General features: G+C 39.1%; 1 protein-coding gene across 7 annotated transcripts in view; it reads right to left on the bottom strand.

Annotated features, from left to right (window-relative positions):
• ACSL4 (acyl-CoA synthetase long chain family member 4) overlaps positions 1-21,901 on the bottom strand; it is a 102,783-nt gene that overhangs the window by 23,056 nt on the left and 57,826 nt on the right. For 3 of the 7 annotated variants that reach the window (XM_061598142.1, XM_061598140.1, XM_061598143.1), the window contains exons 2-3: positions 6,601-6,674; positions 502-1,136 (exon numbers count right to left, since the gene is read on the bottom strand). In XM_061598142.1, the coding sequence (XP_061454126.1) occupies positions 502-852 (351 nt within the window). In that variant the 5' untranslated portion in view covers positions 853-1,136; positions 6,601-6,674. The remainder of the gene's footprint in view (positions 1-501; positions 1,137-6,600; positions 6,675-21,901) is intronic. The other 4 variants (XM_061598141.1, XM_061598144.1, XM_061598146.1 and 1 more) reach the window with 3 other exon arrangements.

Below are 21,901 nucleotides of genomic sequence, written 5' to 3'. Positions count from 1 at the left end.
AAGAAACCTGCCCAATAAGGAGTCTATGCTAATACTACTTTTCCTTGCTGTAGTGATAAACACAGATTAGATTTTTTTCTCTGAAGTATTTTAGAATCTATCCCACTGAATAACAACCCATTTCTAACGTACATGGCAACAGAAATCCAACAGAAAAACATAACAAAGTTTATTTCTTCAGCACATATTGCAAATACCTGAAGTGTTAACCTCATATCCATGCTTGCATGACAAAGTAATAAACAGCAGACATGCCATTTGAAATGAGCATTGATTTATTGCTAATTTGAAAGAAAGAATATTTTTAAAAAACTAAACATACAATCTGAATAATGTAACAGTGATAAGGTGCATATAATTAAAAAATCTCTAAACAATACTATATTCAGTGCTTTTTACTACTGATCCCAGCTCATTGGAAGTCATATACTTAAGAGCCATACTTTCAACCTTCTTAAAATACCTTATGCATAGTGTTCACACATTTATAGAATTTCTTACCTTTTTAAAAACTTTTCCACTGGGCTGCATTTCATTCTCTTCACTCAGGATCTCTCTTATTCCAAGACAATCCTTTTTCCCAAACTGTGCTACAGCGTGATCAAACAGTTTGTCCAAAGTATCTGCTCCAGAAAAGTCTATGGTAGCTAATGACTCAAGATGCGAAATGGATCGGTATGGACTTCCAGGGCTGTTAAAGATGGGCTTAGCTTTTAAGCGCTTTGCCATAGCTTTTTTCTTCTTAGCATTTGTAAGAAAATACCATGGAATGAATATAAGGGCACTGTACAGATTTATCAACAAGTACACAGGGAGCAAGAGAAAGAAGCGTAGTCCTAGCTTAAGCCTCATAATGGCCAGCTTTCTTTTTCTTTTAAAGTCTATTATCCTTCTCCTGTCCTTTGGGGATTCCAAGTGTCTTAGTTTTTGCAAGGCAAAAGTGGAAGCAGCAGCAGCAGCACACAAAAGCAAAATGAAGGCTTAAGGTGGCTCAGTTTCATAGTAATCACTGAAATGTTAGAAATATTTGGAAGCCAGCAGCAGCAGATTATTGGTGGTTGAAGATCACAGGTAATCAGACAGCAGGGAGGAAAATTAGTAACAGTTTGTTAGCTTCAATCCGTTACTGGTTTCATCTGAAAATGTAGCAAGATACTAGAGGTTGAAGGAACTGATTTGATACTTATACACAAAGTATAACTGATTTTAAAGAAGTTTAAATGGAAATAAATATTTGTTTCAAGTCCATCTACCCCAATTCAAGTATTTTAGAGATTTTGAGAAGTACTCTGCCCTTAAAATGTTATACTTTTAATCCAGTTTAGCAAAATAAGCATTGCATCACTGCGGTCAAAAGTCCATAGCTTTTTCTTTAAATATTTGTGTTAGAGCTAGGAAGGATTTAGCAATGCTGGTTATGACTTCAGAAATGACATCAATTCACTGTTTACTGGACATGCTGACATTCAGAATCTTTGGCAATCTTAAACAATGCACTGTTGCAATGCCTATTGCAAAATGCCCTCCCTTTTGACTTCACCTTGGAATGACAACCAATTTGATGGAAACAAGGCCTTGATCATATCCAAGCATGAATCAGACGTATGATTTTGGGTTCTTATGCAGAAGGATTTTTTTCTGTTCAAACAATATTGTCGTTTAGTCATGGTTTCACAAAGCTAGTTCTTGTATGCTTTAGGTTTTTTACTTTTTTAAAAGAACAGGTCAGCCTCAATGGTCCTGTGCTAGTATATAGTACTGACATATTTATTACATTTCTACCCCGCCTTTCTTTTCATGATTGAAATCCAAGGCAGCTTACATATGGTTCCCAGGCAGTATCCCATCCAGGCACTGACCAGACCCGACCCTGCTTAGCTTCAGCAGGGAGCTGGCCTTACGTGCCAGACCATAGCCTGGGACCATACGGGAAGTAGGAATTACTTTTTCAAACAGGGTAATCTAGAGAAGGCAGAGGGTGATGGATAGAGTAATGACAGGCACTGACAATACAGCATTCACTCACATTTCATTGGGGCTTGCTCAAATCTCTCCCACAAGATCCAATGAAAACACTGGAAGCTGTAGAGAACATTGTTTGGGCCCAAAATATTTTGTTATGAGGGCGGAAGAAGAGAAGAACATTTCAAGATGCATCTCTTTCCAGATTTAATGGTAAGGTGCTTCAGAATTAGGACTATTCTGGACGGACTGAAGCATAATGCAGAGGCAGCCATACGGCAGGAACTAGGAATTCAGACAGCTACACTCCAGTATTAAAAATGATGTATAAACATATTTAATGTTTCAGGATGAAACATACTGTGGTTTAAAAATAGATTTTAAATGATTGACTAGGGTGTCAATAATTAAGAATTTGCAGAAGCTATTATTTAATCATGATAATTTAATTTGCTTTAAGGCATAGCAACAGCTACAGACTGGTAATATGTATTATGCAGCTGATTAGGATTATTTAATTATATAGCACAACATGATGGGTTTCTGATTCAAAGGTATAATCACAGTAAAATTCTATTTAACAAGCCAATGTCAAATTTGAACAAGGTTAGTGAAGTAGTAAGCGGTATATACTTTAAAAAAAAGTGCTTGAGATGCAATAATTTATTCCATTATATGACTTCTGTTAGAAATCCACTAGTTTCCATTTTCTAAATATAAGATTCATATCCATGGATGTGCTTTACATTACCAATATTCCAAAAACGACCAATTTTCTATGAATTTATTATATGTTTGTCTGCTCCTTTAAACCTAATATAGTTAAAATCCGAAAGCAACTGTAGTGTAATACCTTTTGTTAGGTTCAACTAAAACATCACAGGGAAGTGAGAAAGCTTTCACATATCTCAGAACTTTACTTTAAGATATTATATGTTTGGGGGGGGGAAAGGCTAGAGAGTGGGGAGAAAGAAAAAGATGTTGAAGGTAGTGGTTCTCAAAACATTTTGGGGGTGTGCCACTTATTATTGTTTATTTATACAGCGCCATCAATGCACATGACACTGTACAGAAAAATAAATGAATAAAACCAATAGAAACACGTCCTAACCACAAAGGTGCACAATCTAACTAAAAATAAAAGGGGAACATAGGGGACTAAAACAGGTAAGGCACATACTCTGGGTATGAAGTATTATAAAGGTGAAACCTAACCTACCACTTGAAAATAGTTTGGGGTCTCATAACACTTAAACATTTTTCTTCTTTCACATTGACACTGTCAATACCAGTGCCATATTATGAAAATCATAGACTGTATGCCACGACCTGTTTTATAAATCCAGACTGCTCAAAACGGAATGTATTGCTTTGTGTCAGAAAAATAAATCAAGCGCAAGGCCAACTTTTCTGAAATCTTTGCATGAATCACCTGGTAGCTTCTGGAGCAAAATTTGAGAGCCTCTATACTAGGATATGATTAAAAAGCCCACAAAATCTGCATGCTGTCTTAAGATGGAACGAACACAGAGCATGTTTTGAAGATTTTAAGCATGATCTAATGTAAGTTTACCCCTTGCATCTTGACTGTTAAAGGCTCTTGATTTTTTTCTGCCAGGAGTTGTTTTTTCCCCTCCCCTATCCTTTTTTTCTAAACTGAACATGTAGCTCAGGGGTGGGAAACCTCCAGCCTGCAGACCAATGCACACACACCCCCAGGCCTCCCCATTTGGCCTGCAAGGCTGGGTTGGGGAAGTCAGGTGTGGGGTCGGTAAGGGAGGACTTCAAAGGAACAATCCGGAGTTTAAAGTGGGCTCCTGATTGCTCAAGGGGGTGGACAGATTCCATTCAATAGAAACCTGTTCTCCTTCCCACCACACTAACTCCAGCAGCAATGCCAGGGGGTGAAGGGGAGAAAGAGTTCACCGAGTCATCTTTGCCCCACCCCCGCTTCTGGGGTAAGCAAGGAAAGAAACCCTGCAATTTAAATTGCAGACTTTCTTCTGTCAGTTACTCCAGCTTCATCAGCAGTTGCAAGGGAGACAAAGGGAATAATTCCTTCTCCTCTTTGTCCCTCTGCTGCCTCTGGGAAGCAAGAGGGAAAAGGCTGCGTTTTAAATTGCAGGCTTTTTTCTCCAGCTTCCCTCAGCAGCAGCAGGCACTTGTGAACCCCTGCAAGGGATTTTGACAGGTGGGCAGGTCGCAGGCTATGGTCTGAAGGCACATGAAGCCAGCCCCCTGCTGAAGCTAAGCAGGGTCAGGTCTGGTCAGTGCCCGGATGGGAGACTGCCTGGGAACCATATATAAGCCGCCTTGGGTTTCTATCATGAAAAGAAAGGCGGAGTATAAATGAAATAAATAAATAAATAAGTCTGTCAATCATGTGATGTCATAATGATGTGGTGTGATTGACATGTGAATGGCCCCACTCACCTGTCAAATTTGGCCCACAAAGCCAATCCTGATAAGGTTCTGGCCCATGGTGCCAAAGGATCTCCCACCCCTGATCTAGCTGAAAGTGAGTTTGGAAAAGCTGAAAGTTTGTTCTCTTATTTGTGATATTTTAGTTTTTCCTAACAACAGGTAGTGTACTGCTTTTGGATTTTTTCTGAACAGCCAGCATGGCTAACTGCAGTTTTTGCCATAATGGCACATTCATATATTTTGTTTTCCCATTATAGATGGAGCTGTCATGGCTCTATAACTAAGTATCTTTTGACAATTCCAAACAGGACTTTTTAAAAAAAATGTTATTGCTAATTACAAAAGGCTAGTCCCAATACTTGCAAGTAAATGGGATTAGTTTACATTAGCCTTTTCCTTAAGAATATGTTGATAATTTTTCCAGTTAATTAAGCACTCCAACAGAAGTAAATTGCATATAACACAGAGACAGAAATGTTAATACTATAGTTAAAGCTCTAGTGAAGAACAGTGATGCAATATGACATAACATAAAACTAGATCTGAAGCATTCGAAATCTCACAGAAGGTAAAAGCATGCAACACCAATTCAGAGCCTAACTATACACTTACACACAAATGTATGCATTGGAACTCTCCCCTGCATCCATCCAGAAATGGGGAAATTTTGATTGGAGAAAGTGTGTGCACGTGTATGCATGCAGTAGGGATGTGCTATAATTCCACCCAATTCAGATTTGGTACTGAATTTTCCATTAATATGCTTATTCTCTATTGTTACAGATTGGATTTTTATGTATCAATTTTCTGCAGCTATTTTCAAAAATTGATTTTTAAAATCCACCTCTAAAATACCAGTATTAAGAATGATATTTTTATCAATATTTCCTTCAATTTATTGGTATTTCCTTTCAAAATATCTACATTTCCTTTCAAAATATAGATATTAATATTAATTTTGGGGGGAGGGGAAAACTGATCAGTAAAAGCAGCAGAGAGCAGACAAAGAGCATACTTGAATCAATACTGGCCTGTTAGGTCAACTAAATGCTTTCAAACTGGTACTGGCAAATAGATTCCACCCCTAGTGCGCACACACTTCTTTAGCTGTTTCTGCAGTTCCTAGCCATTCCCCCTTACTTGGATTCTAAAATGCAAACATGCACTTTGAATCCATAGAGGAGGGAGATGTGGAATGCAAAAGCAGCAGACAGGTTAGTCACCCCATCTCATCTACTGTTTCTCCAGTCCCAATCACCTTGTTCTAAAGTGGCTTTTTTTTTAAAGGGGGGAGGTTCCCTCACAGTTCAATTAATATTCAATACATTTTAAATGCACAGAACTGGCTAAAGCAGGCCAATTTAGGGTCACCAAGGGCTCAGAGATGTCACTACTATTCAGAATGAATGCACAGCATCAAATGTACAATAAAAGATCTGAAATTAACATAGGCTACCTAAGCAGCATAAATAATCATTCAATACTAAGGCTGCAGCAAAACTGCACCCTGAAGCGTTTGACAAGAAGCAGCTCACTGACAGACTGAAAAGCTATCCATACTTTTCCTCACCATTTCTAAAAATCGTAAATGAAACATAAAAGTACATTTCAGCAGTGGTATATTGAAAATGTTTTATTTGTTTCCATATTATTTAAAGTCAAACCAATGGCATCAAGGAAAATGCACTTCTAGCTTTTAAACACATGAATTCATTAGAAGTTTGTGCATTTCAGGATTATCTGCCTATTTACAAAACTCAATGCACTATAAAAATATTATATCCGATCTATTGTGTTGATGTCACCTAGAATTAACCACACTTTTAATAGGTTAACTGATCCTAAAAATATCTTAGTTAAAAAATTTTCAGAGCAGTGCCAGTGCCCTGTGCTACCATGCAAGCTTCACATTGAAACACTTAAAACATTTCAACATGAAAGTTTCTGAAAGGTATGTTTTGAAAAAGAGGTGTTGAGCAGCTGCTAGTCATCCCAATTCAAAGGCTAATAGTAATCCCATATACACAGTCATATTTACATTAAATTTTGCCATTAGAAAGACATAAGTTACATTTAGGATACATTTCGATTCAGGATTTTACTTCAATCAACACACTTCAAAAATAGTCTGCATTTCTACATTAAAAACGCAGAAGCCTTAATGAAACACATATTTAATAATAAGCACTGGTAAGGTAAAATGCAAATACTTACAGTATATCCAGAAAAAAAGTGGTTTCTTCACAAGTAGTTCAATCCACAGTAAGTTGGGGAAGACTGTTTAAGATCTAGATTTAAAGTTATGCAGAACTTTAGTTATGACTGTTATGCAGCTACTTATAAAGTTTTGCTGTTCAACAAATAGTGTTGTTTTAAAAAAGGGAGGCAAGTATCACAACAGGCTTCATGGAACAGAAGAACTGAGAATATACAGGAAGACTGTGGTGCCAAGAATGAGGACACATTCACACAATAAAAATAGTTGACTTCTCAAGCCTGGCTTGTTTGGAGCCTACGAACCATAGTGCCTGGTTACATGTGCCGCCCTGGCCTCCTCCTGGGCAGGATATATATAAATAAATAAATAAATAAATAATCTCCTACCCAGGAGGAGCCCAGGGCAGCACATGTAACCAGGCACTAGAGAGAGAGGGAGGGAGGGAGGGAGGGAAGGAAGCTAGCTATAGTAAACTGCAGCTTTTGTTTCCTTGCTCATAGAAAGCAAGCTTTTGTTTCCTTGCTCATAGAAAGTAAGGATCAAGGGCAATGTGTGTGAGTGCATAAAGATTGTGCAAAATGGACCACTACCCTTCCAGAAAAATTGAAATTTCAGGGGGGTTTTAAACTATGAAGACCCTGAATGAGTGTGCAGTTAAGCTTGAATATGCTGTGTAAATGCTATAAAGCACTTGGAAAGCACACCAGCAAGGGTACTATGAAGCCTGAAGAATGCTCAGTGGCAACATTTACCTTTTTAAAAAAAATTTGTAAAGAGAGACAACTTTACCCAAGCCCACACATTCAGCCTCTACAGAATAAACAGTCATCTTGCAATTGCATAATTAGAAATGAAGGCCGCTTGTATTAAAGCACTAGCCTGGTCGCCATAGGCAAGAAGGAACAGCATGTAATTCCAATAGCAAAGTGGCAGAGCGCTTCATCCCTCCCAACCCCAGCACAGAAAAGCAGCAGGCCACAGCATGAGGAATGGAGCTCTCCTGCCAGCCCCCACCAAGCTAGTATCATTTTATTTATTTATTTTAAAAAATGGTTGGCTAATACCTTTCGTGGACTTACTTATAATGGTGAAATAAAATATTTCCCCCCAGCATATACAGCTGTAGCTTTTTTGATTTGCAAAACACACATAGGGCTCATCCAGACGACTGCAAAATGTGTGACATGCCCGCTATGTGTGTTCATTATTTTTCGGTCGTCCAAATGACGTTTCGCGCTGTTACGCATTTTCACGGGTTAAATCCACTCCTTGCAATACCGGCAAAAATGTGATTTGCTGTTTAAAATTGGGAATCATCCGCTGTGCCTTCAGGAGTTAGGATCCAATACCGTGGACTTTACAGCTGATGGGCGGTTCTTGGGCGTTTCCCTTTGCCCCTTCTCCTCATTCCAGCCAATCACGTATTTGCACTTTTGCGCATGTGCGAGAATAAGCCCGGGAAAATTGAACCAATCATCGCAATGGTGGGGTGCTGGGGGGGGGGTCTGCAACTACTGCGCAGATGCATTTTATTTTTTGCCAGCCTGCAAACTGGGCGGCCACTCTGGGTGAGATCTGCAATGCACAGCAAGCGAGAAAGGGGGAGGTGGTCGGTTTCAGCCTGACTCCGGAAAGCTTTGTCAATTTCATTCTACTTGCTGGGGGTTTTGCTTCAAATCAGAAAAGCATACATTCCTTCAAGTGTAATACTGCAAATACTGCAAATACAAACAAGAAAAGGTTTGCTGGTCGGTTTCAAGCCTGCTCTGGAAAACTTTGTCAATTTCATTCTCCATGGGAAGGAAAGGGAGAAAGGGGTGTGTGACAGTTTCTTGCTTTTTTGGAGAAATAAGTGCAATTGCCAGCACGTGTATCTCCTTAAATATCAATCAAGGCAGAAAAGCATATATTCATTTAAGTGTAATATCGCAAATACAAACAAGAAATGGTTTGCTGGTCCGTTTTAAGCCTGCTCTGGAAAGCTTTGTCAATTTCATTCTCCATGGGAAGGAAAGGGAGAAAGGGGGGGGGGTGACACGTTTCTTGCTTTTTTGGAGAAATAAGTGCAATTGCCAGCACGTGTATCTCCTTAAATATCAATAAAGGCAGAAAAGCATACATTCATTTAAGCATAATATGGCAAATACAAACAAGGCAGGCGTGAAACCGACCAGCAGCCTTTCCTTCCCAGGCGAGAACTCTTTTACAGCCATATTGTGCTTCCTTGCAAAGGGGGAGAGGAGCATACATAATTTTTTTGCTGACCAATTGGTTGATAAGGGGAGGTTTTAGAGGCGGAGCTTGGAAAAAGCGAAAAGAATGTAGGAGTCTTGCGGGTGCAAAAAAAGCGTTATTTTTAATTGGGAAAGAGCGAACTAAAAGGCAAAGTGAGGACTAAGATGACAAACCGTGGATTATCCCACTCCGTTTGGATAAGCCCATACACATTAAATGCTCAAGCCTCAAAAGACAACCATCACTTCAGTAAGAAAGAACAGTAATAGCCCTCAAAGAAAACTACAGTTGTGCTTTCTTCAGGTGATTTACAATGCATGTTATAAATACATCAGGGATAAAAATGAGAGCATTTCTGTTTCATTTCGGATGCAATCCTATGCGCAATTAATTAGGAGTAAGCACCACTGAACGTAGTACAGTACTATACTATGGCAACGGGCAAATGTGTGTTTCTTTTACAGCAGTTATGGGGAACCTCAGGCCAGAGGGGCTGAAAGCAGGGCACCTTAGCAAGTGGAGTAGGCAGTACATCAACAAATTCCTAATTTCTCTTTTATCCCCAACACAAGAAAACAGTATCACCACCTCCCTCTCTCCCTATCCTAGGTTGACACTGTGCTGGGGTTCAATTTTGCTTCAGAACTACCAAGCTAATTCGAAAGACATTGTAATAAGAGTGCAACAAAGGTAGGTACAGCTATCCAGTGCCATGTTCTTAAACATTTATCCTGTTGCTTCTGCCTGCAATAGGAAACCTAGAACCATCAATGCACATGAAAAACATTATTGGTTTTTCATGAGGCAGTTCAATAGTTGGTATGCAGTATTACATATATATACACACACACACTCCCCCCTCTCTACTTTCTGGACTGTTAAACCAAGGCTTGTTTTTTAAATAGCTATATATCAGAAACCAAAAATACAGTTCCTTACTAGTATAAGCACACTTGAAATAGGATAATGGGAGAAGAATTTTATTTATTTGCAGATCATAAAATAATTGACTCTTCCAACTATTATAATATACCATCTCTAGCAGCAGATGCTAAGGTATTGTAATGATAGTTAAGTGGGCAAAATAACAACCCAACCTTTGTTAAGTCTATCGTGGAATGACAAAGTCCAATTCACAAATTATTATGTAGCAATTGGGAGTGCTTCAAGGACTCACACACGTCACCTCCTCTCCCCCCCCTCCAGTACCTATGGTATAGCATTAAGTCTGCACTGGCACCACTGACCACAGTAGATCTACAAGCTTATACCCACTTACTTGGAAGTAAGCCCCACTGAACTAAATGGAACTTTTTCCTGAGCGGCCACGTATATGATTGGGCTGTTGAAACTGCTCTAATCCTTGTTCAATCTTCGGTATCACTTTGTAAACAATAGTGGGTCAAAATCATACACCCTGGGTATACTTTTCAGTCCAGAATTTACGTCCAGAATTTACATGATGTAGACCTACAACTCAGTTATTCTACGACAATGGTTCTACTTTACTAAACCATGATAATTTACAATTAAGTAGAGTATTAGGGTAGAAACACACTCACCGTTCTGACGGTTCCAGTGCATCTCCACTTCTCTTCTGAAAATGGGGGCTCATGACACTCGTCAAGCCCTGCCCCTTTTTGCTGTAAAACCTAGCGTGAGCAGTTTGAGTGTGGTTTTTAAAAAATTCAGCTTCAAAGGGATTTCACAACTGATCGGCAGATCAACCCATTCCCCCTCCAGGTGTGGCTAATGGAAATACTTTTATCTGGCGACTAGTGTGTTCACAGCATTATTTACATCAGGGATAGGGAAGCTTATTTTTATGTCAAGAGCCACTTTCCTCCCTCAGGTGAAATCTCAGGGTAGGATGCATACCAGGGGTCGGCAGGGCAAAAGCTCAAAGTGAGTGGGCCAGAACTGGCAGCAGGAAACCCGCATGGCAATTAGGCTTAGAAGAAGGTTCCATTCACACAAAATCCATTCTGTGTCTGATCCACAGGATGGTAGTTCTCCACCTTGATTTATACTATTTCATTCTCACAACCAGGGTTTACATCTCTTTATTTACATTTTGATTTTCTCCCATCCCCTGGGAGGGAATATCTAAAATATTCCCATATTTGGTCTCTTATAGGACCGTTCTCCTGTTACACGATGTTTATAAATAATCTAACTTCTCAAGAGTTTAACAAGGACGTAGGGGCGGAATAAGTAGGACAGCAGGAGAAAATGGACAGAGAGGTTAATGCCATCAGGAGGGAAGGTATACTGCAGAGAAGTAGGCATTATCAGTGCAGTGTGCACATGCTTTATGTGCATAAAAGTAGCATATGTGAGCAGTGCGTATGAATATTGTGTGTAATGTAGACAGGCTGTACGCACGTGTATGGAGAGAGAGAGAGAGAAACAAAGGTATGCAAAAGAGAATGAAGGAAGAAAATAGACAGAGAGGTTATTACTACATACATGAACTTTACACAGGTCTTCATTTGTGGTGTAGTGGTTAAGGACTACGACCTGGGAGACCAGGGTTTGAATCCCCACACAACCATGAAGCTCACTGGGTGATCTTGGGCCAGTCACTGTCTCTCAGCCTCAGAAGGAGGCAATGGTAAACCCCCTCTGAATGCCGCTTACCATAAAAACCCTATCCATAGGGTCGCCATAAGTCAGAATCGACTTGAAAGCAGTCCATTTCCTTTTTTTCATTTGTAAAAAAAAAAAAATTGTATAGCCACCACTTGTCTGCTCCCTGGTAGTTTCATTTCAGTCTTCCCACATTATTTTCTCCATCCAAGTCAGTTCATTTCATCATCAACTCAGGAACTTATTCATAAGAATACAAGCTATCTAGACTAGTTTATTCGGTGTTCAGAAGGTTAACAATAATATTTCTGCTCTGATACAACTCTGTAATATATGGTTACGGAACTTAGTTTTCATAGTAAGTATATGGCTCAATTGGTAAAAACTAAACAAACACCTTTGCTATTAAAGAAACATGCTTCTTACAGCACAATAATGCTTTAGTGTTTTGCTAAGTATTTGAGATAGTGAATTTGATATACTTCTCTTCCCAGCACTTGAAATAAAATCTAAAATAGGTCATGGCTACTAGAACAATGAGAAGGACCTCATGTTACAGTGTCATTAATTTTTTAAATGGCCCACATTGAATAAGCAGAGAGCAAGATGGCATTTTCAGTAATTGCCTTCCCTGCCCCCAAGATAAAATGAATGTGAAGAAAGCTACCAGGTTACAAAACTCATACAAAAGGTACTTGTTATTCACTGCATCTTAATGAGACAGAAGAAAATATGATACCACAAGGCTGCATTAATTAAACACTGCATTAATTAAAAGTTTTTGTTCAAAGCTATGAAACACTTATGTCCGCTACAAAATAATTGTAAAATTAGCAAAAACAGGTTAAAGTCTAAGATTTGATATTATAAGCATTGTTCTGTCTGGAACTGGATAGCAGCTTTAAAAAAATAAGTAGAGTAAGATCAGAAGACTTAAAGGTATTGAACTGTTACTGGAAAAAAAGAGGTGCTTGCACATCCAAGCCAAACTACATATATGCACCCAAACCCCAGCCACTCACCAATGAAGCCTTCCAAGTTTGTGCTGCAAGCAAGTCTGTATGTGCAGTAGGGAACTTATAAGGCAAGAAGAACACGCCTACTAACATAAGAAGATTTTTTTAAAAGTTTCATGACTTACTACTTCCACTTCTAGAGAAATGATTCAAGAATAGCCATGACAACGCTAATATTTCTGAGAGGTCAAACTGAGTTGACCTTTTTTCACAACTTACGTTTTGCTAGAAGATACATATTCTGCATATGGTTAAGCACTTTTGTACTCAGCCCTATAAATCCCCAAGAGCTTATCTGGAACGAGTAGTCATCCCTTTTGGAGCAGGAACCATGAAGCATGGTTGACCTTTGGGCTGATAGCCCTCTTAGCTGTCTAATGTTTGAACCGGAAAGGATGTGATAAAATATTATAGTTACTGTTAATGAAGACTGAAACGTAGCTCCTTCTCTTTCAGGCAGGTGCTTAAGTAGTATTTTTCCAGCAGGCTTTTAATGCATCTTAATTTTGCTAACTACAGTATCATTTTACTTGTTTATTTTCTTGCTTTTAATGCTCCCTAGTTTTAATTGTATTGAAATGTAATGGTCATACGTGACCATGGGCCTTTTTTAAAAAAGAGAGAGTCAAAAAGTGGTATTAAAATGTTTGCTTCATTTATAAAAAATACATTCTCATTTATTTTTAAGAAAATAAGTTTCCTGCACAAAACTATAATTAGCAGTATAAAAGGAAGACAGTTCTTTTGTAGCTTCTCCATCCACTATAACTCTGTCCATTAAACCTGAGGGGGGCATTTAGAGAATGTGATAGAGACTGAAGGCAAAGGAATTACTACAGCAAAGTAATTTTGTTGATCCACTGCTTCCCCAAAATTGTAGTCAGAAAGATCAGCTTCCCTCCCCCACCTCATCCTCCTGCAAGCCCTACGTCACAGATGTCAACAGCCATACAGAAGATTGAGTACCCAAACTCCTACGCATAGCAGCACCTTCAGTGTGCTCACAAAGCCCTGAATTGCCGATCAAACCAGCTATGATGCATGCAAACTTTCATAAGACAGGATCAGTTTACAACTGAGAACAAACAAACAAAAGCCTCAAAAGTTTTGAAATGCTTTTAATAGTGCTGAGATGTATTTTTAGGACCCACCCTATTTTTGTAACTGCAAATTGTTTTAAATAGTTTTTAAGGATGCATTTTAAACTGTTGTAACCCACTCAGAGACCTCAGGGTGAAGGGCAGGTAATCAATTAAAATAGTAATAGTAACTATTAATATTTGGAGATCAAATAGTTAAGATCAATTCCCTCTTCTCTCCCCAAGAGACACAATATCCCTTTCAGGATGTCCTACATAAACACAAGGCTCCTGTATACATAGTGAGACAAATTAAAAGGTCTAGGTTGCAATCTTACAGGAGAGAAAGATTAGCAGTAATGGGACCTGCACTGAAGTCAGCCATAATTTTCTTTCATAATTTCCCTAATTTTCTTTCTTTGTGGACAGCAATTATTTTGGCAAAAAACATATCCTCCTTGAGATTTGTTTGGATCCTTGGACTCAAACAGGATAAAGTTGGGGATTTTCGAGACAGGAAAATATTTGTAAAAAGTAACTTGTTTTAGCTGCACCAAGTTTAGTCAAGCTTAGCAAGGTTTTCAACAGCTGTCTGTCTAAGCTCTCGCCTGGTAGCTATCGGTGACAACCAATTCCACACAGGTGAGTGAGCAGGAGGACAGAGGAGCAATTGAGTGCTCGGCTCCTTCTCCACACCCTGCATTGAAACCAAGTCAGCTACCATAGGGGAGGGAAGCCCTCTCTTCTGCACCCAGTGTAGAAATGTAATATGCTGCAGGAGGGATACAGGTCTCTCTTTTGCTCCTGCCCCAAGCAGGCTAATGAACATTTTTGCAGCATAGCAACTTTTTTACAAGGCTAGTCTTAAGAGTCATGTTTTTACAGTGCTGCAACCTATAACAACAGACTGACTAATGATCATTCCAGCCAACTGTCACCGCACATTCCTCCTTGCGTAAAGGAAACAAGTGGTATGCACCTTCTTACTTCATTGATGCAAGCTGCCCATTTACGTAAATGGTAGCAAAGGGCAATTGGCAAATGTCCCCAAGTACTTTTTCAACTATTCTGCCTTTTGGTTTTATTTTCATAAACATAAACTACGTTATGCTGCATTTGTTAATTATGGCTAAATCAGGATTTGGGATAGTAGAATGAGAAGTTCTACTAGGAGCCATGCAGCTGCCCCAACGTCCAACAGCTGGAAACTAGTCCTTGTCCAAAAAGTGATCTTTACACAGTCTGATCATTAAAACCAACAAACCCACTTCTCCATGGGAACCAGAAATGCGCTTACAATAAAATAAAGCTACTTTCTGAACATTCATTCATGAAATACACACAGTTCTAAATCTAGATAGATATTTATTTATTTATAAATGTATTTCTATACCACCCTCTCACAAAACATCAGGGTGGTGTACATCAACATAAAACAACTAAATAAGCAACATTAAAGGTTTTAGGAGGGTGTGAGCATGAAAAGAAAAATATAATGCTAATGCTGTTTGGAAAATGAAGGGTTAAAGGATCAAGCTGATTCCTAGAAAGCAGAGAAGGAACCACAAGAAGGAAATGACTACAGCCACCTCTACCGGCCATATCCAACCAATATACTGTACAGTAGGGCCCCACTTATATGGCGGGTTAGGGACCAGGACCCAGCCATAAAGCGGAATCCATTGACTTTAATGGGTTGTGTCGCGCAAAAATGCCGCAAAATGGCAAAATCGGCTTTAAAACAGGGAATTTCCCCTGTTTGAAAGCCGCCACATCAGCGGAATGCTGGAAAGCGGAATGCCGGAAAGCGGGGCCCTACTGCATGCATTTGGGGCACATATATATTTGTGGCTTTGAAAATTTGAAGCTAAAGGAAAATATGAGCAGGCACCTAAATGTATGATTACATGGTAGACTACTAACAGTGTGTTTGCACAGCCTGGCAGTTCTCCTGGCTGGAGGAGGGGGTGTCTGACCATGCTTTCCATGCAAAACCTGTGATTAACAGGTGGGACAAATCTCAGCAGGTCAAGAGGCCATGTCAGCCCAAGGATCAACCATACTACATAATTCCTGCTCCAATAAATATTATCCCTTTTCCAAAAACATATTTAGACTGAGATTTACTGCTCATATTGAAATGCTACATCATATCACATTCCATGGTGAAAACCAGAAGTTTAACACACAAAGATATTTATTACAATATACAGCATGCATCCTAAGATTCTATGCAAATACTTGAATGTTCTGTGCCTTCGTAGTAAGATAACACTTTAAAAAAAGAGCCAAGGCATTAGAACTTTATCAAACACCACTAATACAGGCTAGGTGTTTACAAGAAGTCACAGAATACTAGGAAGTAATCCGTAACTGCTTGCCAATATCCAGCAAAGTATTAAGTGCTTTCTCTGTAAAAGGCAGTGCATACCCTGCCCTCAACCAAAGAACTACCTATTTAGAAGGGCTGAGACGGAACAAAGAGACAGCTATGTTTTATTTCAAATTTTAAATGACCCTTGTACCCTTAAAGTTTCCAGGATCAGAGTAAAAGGCTATAAGCAGTAATTGCTGACTTTAACCATAAAAGAGCTATCACCTTCTGGAACTTAATCAAGGTTTATGAATGTAAGTCACAAATTAGGAGGATACTTCATACATAGGGATTTAGTATTCCCAGACATAACAATGAGTTGGCATTCCAGTGAATGAAATAATCACTCTTATTCAAAACAAAATGCTTACTGTCTCATGTGCAAAGCTACAGATGTGAATATATCTAAACTGTTTAAGTTTTATTTGGGTTAGCAATAATTTATTTATTTATTTTTATTTCTTTATTAGATTTATATTGACTGGGAGGAAGAGTGGAGTATAAATTGAATAAATAAAAGTAGTGCTTTTCAAATTATAATTTTCTGGATAAAATCATTTTCTGCATAAAAAAATCTGTTTGTACTGTGATGCTTATGAAGAGAGTCCATCCCACAAAATTATAATTATGAAATGTAATTGTAGCCTGACCCTATGCATGTTTACTCAGAAGTAAGCCTCACTGAGTCCAACAGGGCTTATTCCCAACTTGGACGTCAAGACTAAAATCATGCTCAGCATCACATTACAGCAATATGACTCATGTTACAATAGATCATGCTAAACTTGTATAAAGTAGGGGTAATGTCATGCACTGTTCTTCCCCTCACCTCCCTAGTCACTTTTCATCCATTGGAGCTTAGCTCCAGTTTCTGACCTAGCTGGGGAAAAGATTCAGCACTGCCTCCTGCCCTTTCCTCACATGAAGTCCTACCTACCTGCTTTATATTCATTTGGCAGCAACATGAGTTCTAAAAGACATGGGTCTGCTGCCATCATATCTAGTTTGGACATACAGATGAAATGTCTAAAAACAACTCTATTGAAATAGAATTTCTATTAAAAGTTGTCATTACACCAGCAGCCAAAACAATTATTTGTGAAGCTTAAATACAATGCATGAAATAATTTACTGAAGTCCTTATGTATAACTCCAGTCCTTGCTAACATGCACATAAAATAGTCATATGAATACATTTTGATTTTGATCTGAATTTATATAGATTGCTGATATGCTGCCCTGCCTCACATAAACCCAGCCCTCAAATTTCACCTTGTTTTAAGCCAGCCAGGCTAGCTTAAAACCAAATTTAGGTGAAACTGACAAGGGATTTCCTCAGGTGCCTCTCCCAGTTGCTTTCTTATCTCCATTGTGGGTAGCAGCTAGGGTCCTAAGCTAAAAACTTTTTAAAAAATGTTTCAGATACATTCAAAGTACCCTTGGATGACAAGGGAATCAAAGGTTGCTAAAGCAGGATAAGGAGATTGCAGAAAAGCTAAATGAATTCCTTACATTTGTCTTCACAGTGGAGGATATGGGGCAGATCACTGTGCCTAAATTAACTTTTCCAGGAAGGGAATCTCAGGAACTGAGGCAAATAAGAGATGAAGTTCTAGGTTTAACTGACAAAATAAGAACCGACAAATTGCTGGGTTCAGATGGCATTCGCCTGAGAATTCTCAAAGAATTCAAATGTGAGAAGGCTGATCTTCTAACAAAAATATGCAGCTTTTCCATCAGATCTGCCTCTATACCCAAGGTCTGGAAAATGGCCAATGTAACACCAATCTTTAAAAAGGGATCCAGGAGGGATCCCCGAAATAACAGGCTGGTTTTCTAAAATATATCCTGGGAAAACTGGTAGAAAGTATTGTTAAAGATAAAATAACCAATCATATAGAAGAACAAGCATTGCTGAAACAGAATCGCTTCTGCAAGGGCACGTCCTGTCTCCCTACTCTATTAGAGTTCTTTGAGAGTGTCAACAAGCACATAGGTAGGGGTGAACCAGTAGCTATAGTACACTTGGATTTTCAACAAGCTTTTGATGAGGTACTTCACAAAAGACTTCTGAATAAGCTTAACAGTCATGGAATCTTGTGGAACTGGCTAGGAAACAAAAAGCAGAGAGTAGGAACAAATGGATAGTAGTCCCAATGGAGGGATGCAGGAAGTGGAGTCCCTCAAGGATCAGTATTGGAATCTGGGCTTTTTAACTTGTTCATAAATGATCTAGAGTTAGGGGTGAACAGCATGTTGGCCAATTTTGCTGATGATACTAAATTGTTCAGGGTTGTTAAAACAAAAAGGGATTGCCAAGAGCTCCAAAAGGACCTCTCCAAACTGAATGGGTGGTAAAATGGCAAATATAATTCAATGTAAACAAGTGTAAAGTAAAACTTAAAAGTAAAAGTAAGGTTATGCATATTGGAGCAAAAAAATCTTCACATATACACTTATGGGGCCTGAATTGGCAATGACTGACCAGGAATGGAATCTTGGGGTCATAGTGGATAGCTTGATGAAGATGTCAACCCAGTGTGTGGCAGCTGTGAAAAAGGCAACTTCCATGCTAGGGATCACTACGAAAGGTATTGAAAATAAAACTGCCCATATAATAATGCCATTATATAAATCTACAGTGCGTCCCCATTTGGAATACTGTGTACTGTTCACTAGCATTTGGGCCATTTTTGTTTGGAGAAAAGGCGAGTAAGAGGTGACATGATAGAGGCATATAAAATTATGCATGGCATGGAGAAAGTGGATAGAGAAAAGTTTTTCTCCCTATCTCATAACAATACAATTTGTGGGCATCCAATGAAGTGGAAAGTTAGAAGATTCAGGGCAGACAAAAGAAAGTACTTCTTCACAAAGCACATAGTTAAACTATGGAATTTGCTCCCACAAGAGGCAGTGATAGCCACTAATTTGGTTGGTTTTAATAGAGGGTCAGACAAATTCATCAAGGATAAGACTCTCAATGGCTACTAGTAATGATGGATATGCTCTGCCTCCACAGTTGGAGGCAGTATGCTTCTGAATACCAGTAACTGGAAACCACACAAGGGCAAAGTGCTCTTGCACTCAGGTCCTGCTTGCAGGCTTCCCTTGGCCATCTGGTTGGCTACCGTATGAACAAGACTCCGGACTGGATGGACCACTGGCCTGATCCAGCAGACTCTTCTTATATTCTTAAGGTACAGATTTGAAATATTTGCTGGAGAGCAGATGTTAATGTTGATCAACATTATGAACAGAATTTGGCATACACCCTGTACTCCAGAATTAGGGAATCTTTTTCAGCCTAAGGGCTGCATTCCCTTGTGGGCCTATTCCAGTGGTGGTGGAGCTAGAGGAAAAGTGAACAGAACAACAGATATGACTCTGTACAACAGGCTACATTCCAGATACACAGAAGCCAGAAGTTAAACACACGCTTGGCGCCGATGCTGTTTTCTTTTCGGCGCCAAGTGAAAATCTTTCTTTTCACTGAAGCATTTTAATTTAGTTTAATTTAAATTTATACAAATTGTTGTAATTGATTTTTGATTGTTTTTATGTCCTGTGGTATTGTATTATGATTTTACTGTACTTTGTTCACCGCCCAGAGAGCTATTGCTAGTTGGGCTGTTTATAAGCTTAATAAATAAATAAATAAATAAATATTTCCCCATCCAGACAAGCAAGAAGCATTATCACATTTCAAGGGCACATTCCAGCCAGACAAAAGCACTAGAGAATGGAAGAGTGCACAGCCAGTAAGGGGTGTGGCCGACGGAGAGTTCTGAAAGCTGGATAGATGAATACCAACACAACACAATTTTAATCATACCCCTCAGTTAAATCAAATTCTTTATTATTCCTTAGATTTATTCACACACACACACCAGCTATAGTTTTAAACAGGTGTAAATTCATTTCGGACATTACAAGTGCATAGTATGTTTTGATGCTTTCCTTATCTTAACTCTCTATGCTTGGCATAAAATATATTCCTTGTACAGTATGAGACAACTAAAGCATGGTCTGTACATGATGCTCTTGTTTTTGTGAGAGGGCTACTTAAGAACATCCAGTTCTATAACCTAATTCTGTAGCTTGTCTAAGGATTATGAGGCTAGCCTTCAATATGGCTGGCTAATGAGGTATTTGGGAGGGAGAATGGGAAAGTAATCCTTGTCACTTTTGCCCCTCCCAGAGCCTTCTTCCTGGTCAGTGCTAAAGCATTCAGGGTCAGAACAAACCACAACATTAGTTCCGAATGAACCACTAGGCTAAGCTGGCTTGACATTTAGTTGTGGGTAACGGCTTGTATACTTTAAAATTGCTATTACTGGGAAATACCAAAGATAAGTTTGTGTGTGCAGAATAAAGTCATAATCGTAGATCAACAGTATCACCTGAAATGATAAGGTTGCAAAATCATTAGCTTTGGCAGAAATGGTGCAAAGGCAGACTTCCTGCAGAAAGGCATGCTACACATAGTAATTTTAAGTTGCAAAGTATTAGAAAGCAGCTTTCACAGGACTTGCTCAGCAGCCATGTACTTCCTGTAAGCACACAAGTTCACCAGCAATGTCCTTTAATAACCTCTCGACTAGGGAAATGAGCAAGCAAATTATTGTGTGTGTGTGTGTTAACCACATTACGTAGGCTATGATAAAGGAAAGTTTCCAACAACTCAATTGAGAGACTAAAGGTTACTAACCCAGTTACTTTACCCTTTCCCCCTCCCATATACTAAGTGTCTCAGATTTTAGACCTATTGTTTTATAATCAATATATAGTTATACAGTTTAGTAATGTAATGGCTTTACCTTGAACTATTAAATAAACCATACAGGGAAAAACATATGGCCACTTATTTATTTAAACATTACATTTTATACAATACTAGTGAATGGCACGCATTTCTGAATTGTGCTCAGAATCCAAAGTACTGTGAAACTAGTTGTGCGAGTTCAAAATGAATTAAAAATCAGCTATGTTCACAGAGTACATGTAATTCTATTACTGACCTTGCCCCAGACTATGACCTTTACCTTCTGCAGTTTAGAAAAAGCATGGCTGATTTTTAATTAAAGAAAATTAACCTTGGTGTCTATGATAGCACAGCCATGCTCAGTAAGAACCAACTGTCTGTCTGGGTTTTAGAACACTAACAGCTGTTTGGCCTGGCTAATCAGGGGGCCACACCCATGCCAGACATTTATTGTACTTTAAATGGTTATGAAGGGTGCTCAGAGTTGTTAGGAGACTCCTATTCCCCTGACAGGGCTCCAGTGGCCAGAATGGTTTAACAGTCAGCCCTTTTCCAAGAAAATTCTGTTGATTATAGCTCTGTGAGAAGAACAGGATGCCTAACAACTCTCAGAACCTTTCACAAACTATACTTCCCAGGATTCTTTGGGGGAAGCCATGAATGAACAGTAAGTGGAATATGAGTTTGGTTTGGATCTGTCCAGACAGCTCTGGTTTAAATTTGGGTGGGAGACTACATGTGTCTACTGTAGAATAAAAAGGTGGAGGAAACCCTGAAAAAATAATGGTACTGTTAACAATGTTGTCCTTTTGGAAAGGAAAGGGGCTTTCGCTCTGCCAAATGCCCACTCATCAAATCTCTTCCCCTCCCCCCATGCTCAGTTTCACCCATCCTAAGCATGATTGCACAGGAGTAGATCCCTTTTAACTCAATAAGCATGCAAATGATCACACCTGCCTTCCCCTCCCCCCCTCCCCTCCCTCCTTCCTTCTCCTCACTCCAGCCCTCTCTCCCTTCTCCTCCCCCTTGGTGAGTTTCATCTATCCTAAGCATGATTGCATGAGAGTAAATCCCATTGAATTCAATAAGCATGCAAATAATCAAACCTGCCTTTCCCCTCCCTCCCTCTCCCCTCCACTCAGAGGCACATGTTACTAAATTCTTCCAAGCTACACAGGAAGTGGCTTGGACTGTGAAACACCAACCGAAATTGTGTTTGCATTTTGACAAATCCATGGG

Source organism: Rhineura floridana, chromosome 16 (genome assembly GCF_030035675.1).
Source record: "Rhineura floridana isolate rRhiFlo1 chromosome 16, rRhiFlo1.hap2, whole genome shotgun sequence".
NCBI lineage: Eukaryota > Metazoa > Chordata > Lepidosauria > Squamata > Rhineuridae > Rhineura > Rhineura floridana.
Note: the sequence above shows the minus strand (reverse complement) of the source record. Positions and strands in the feature narration are given on the sequence as shown.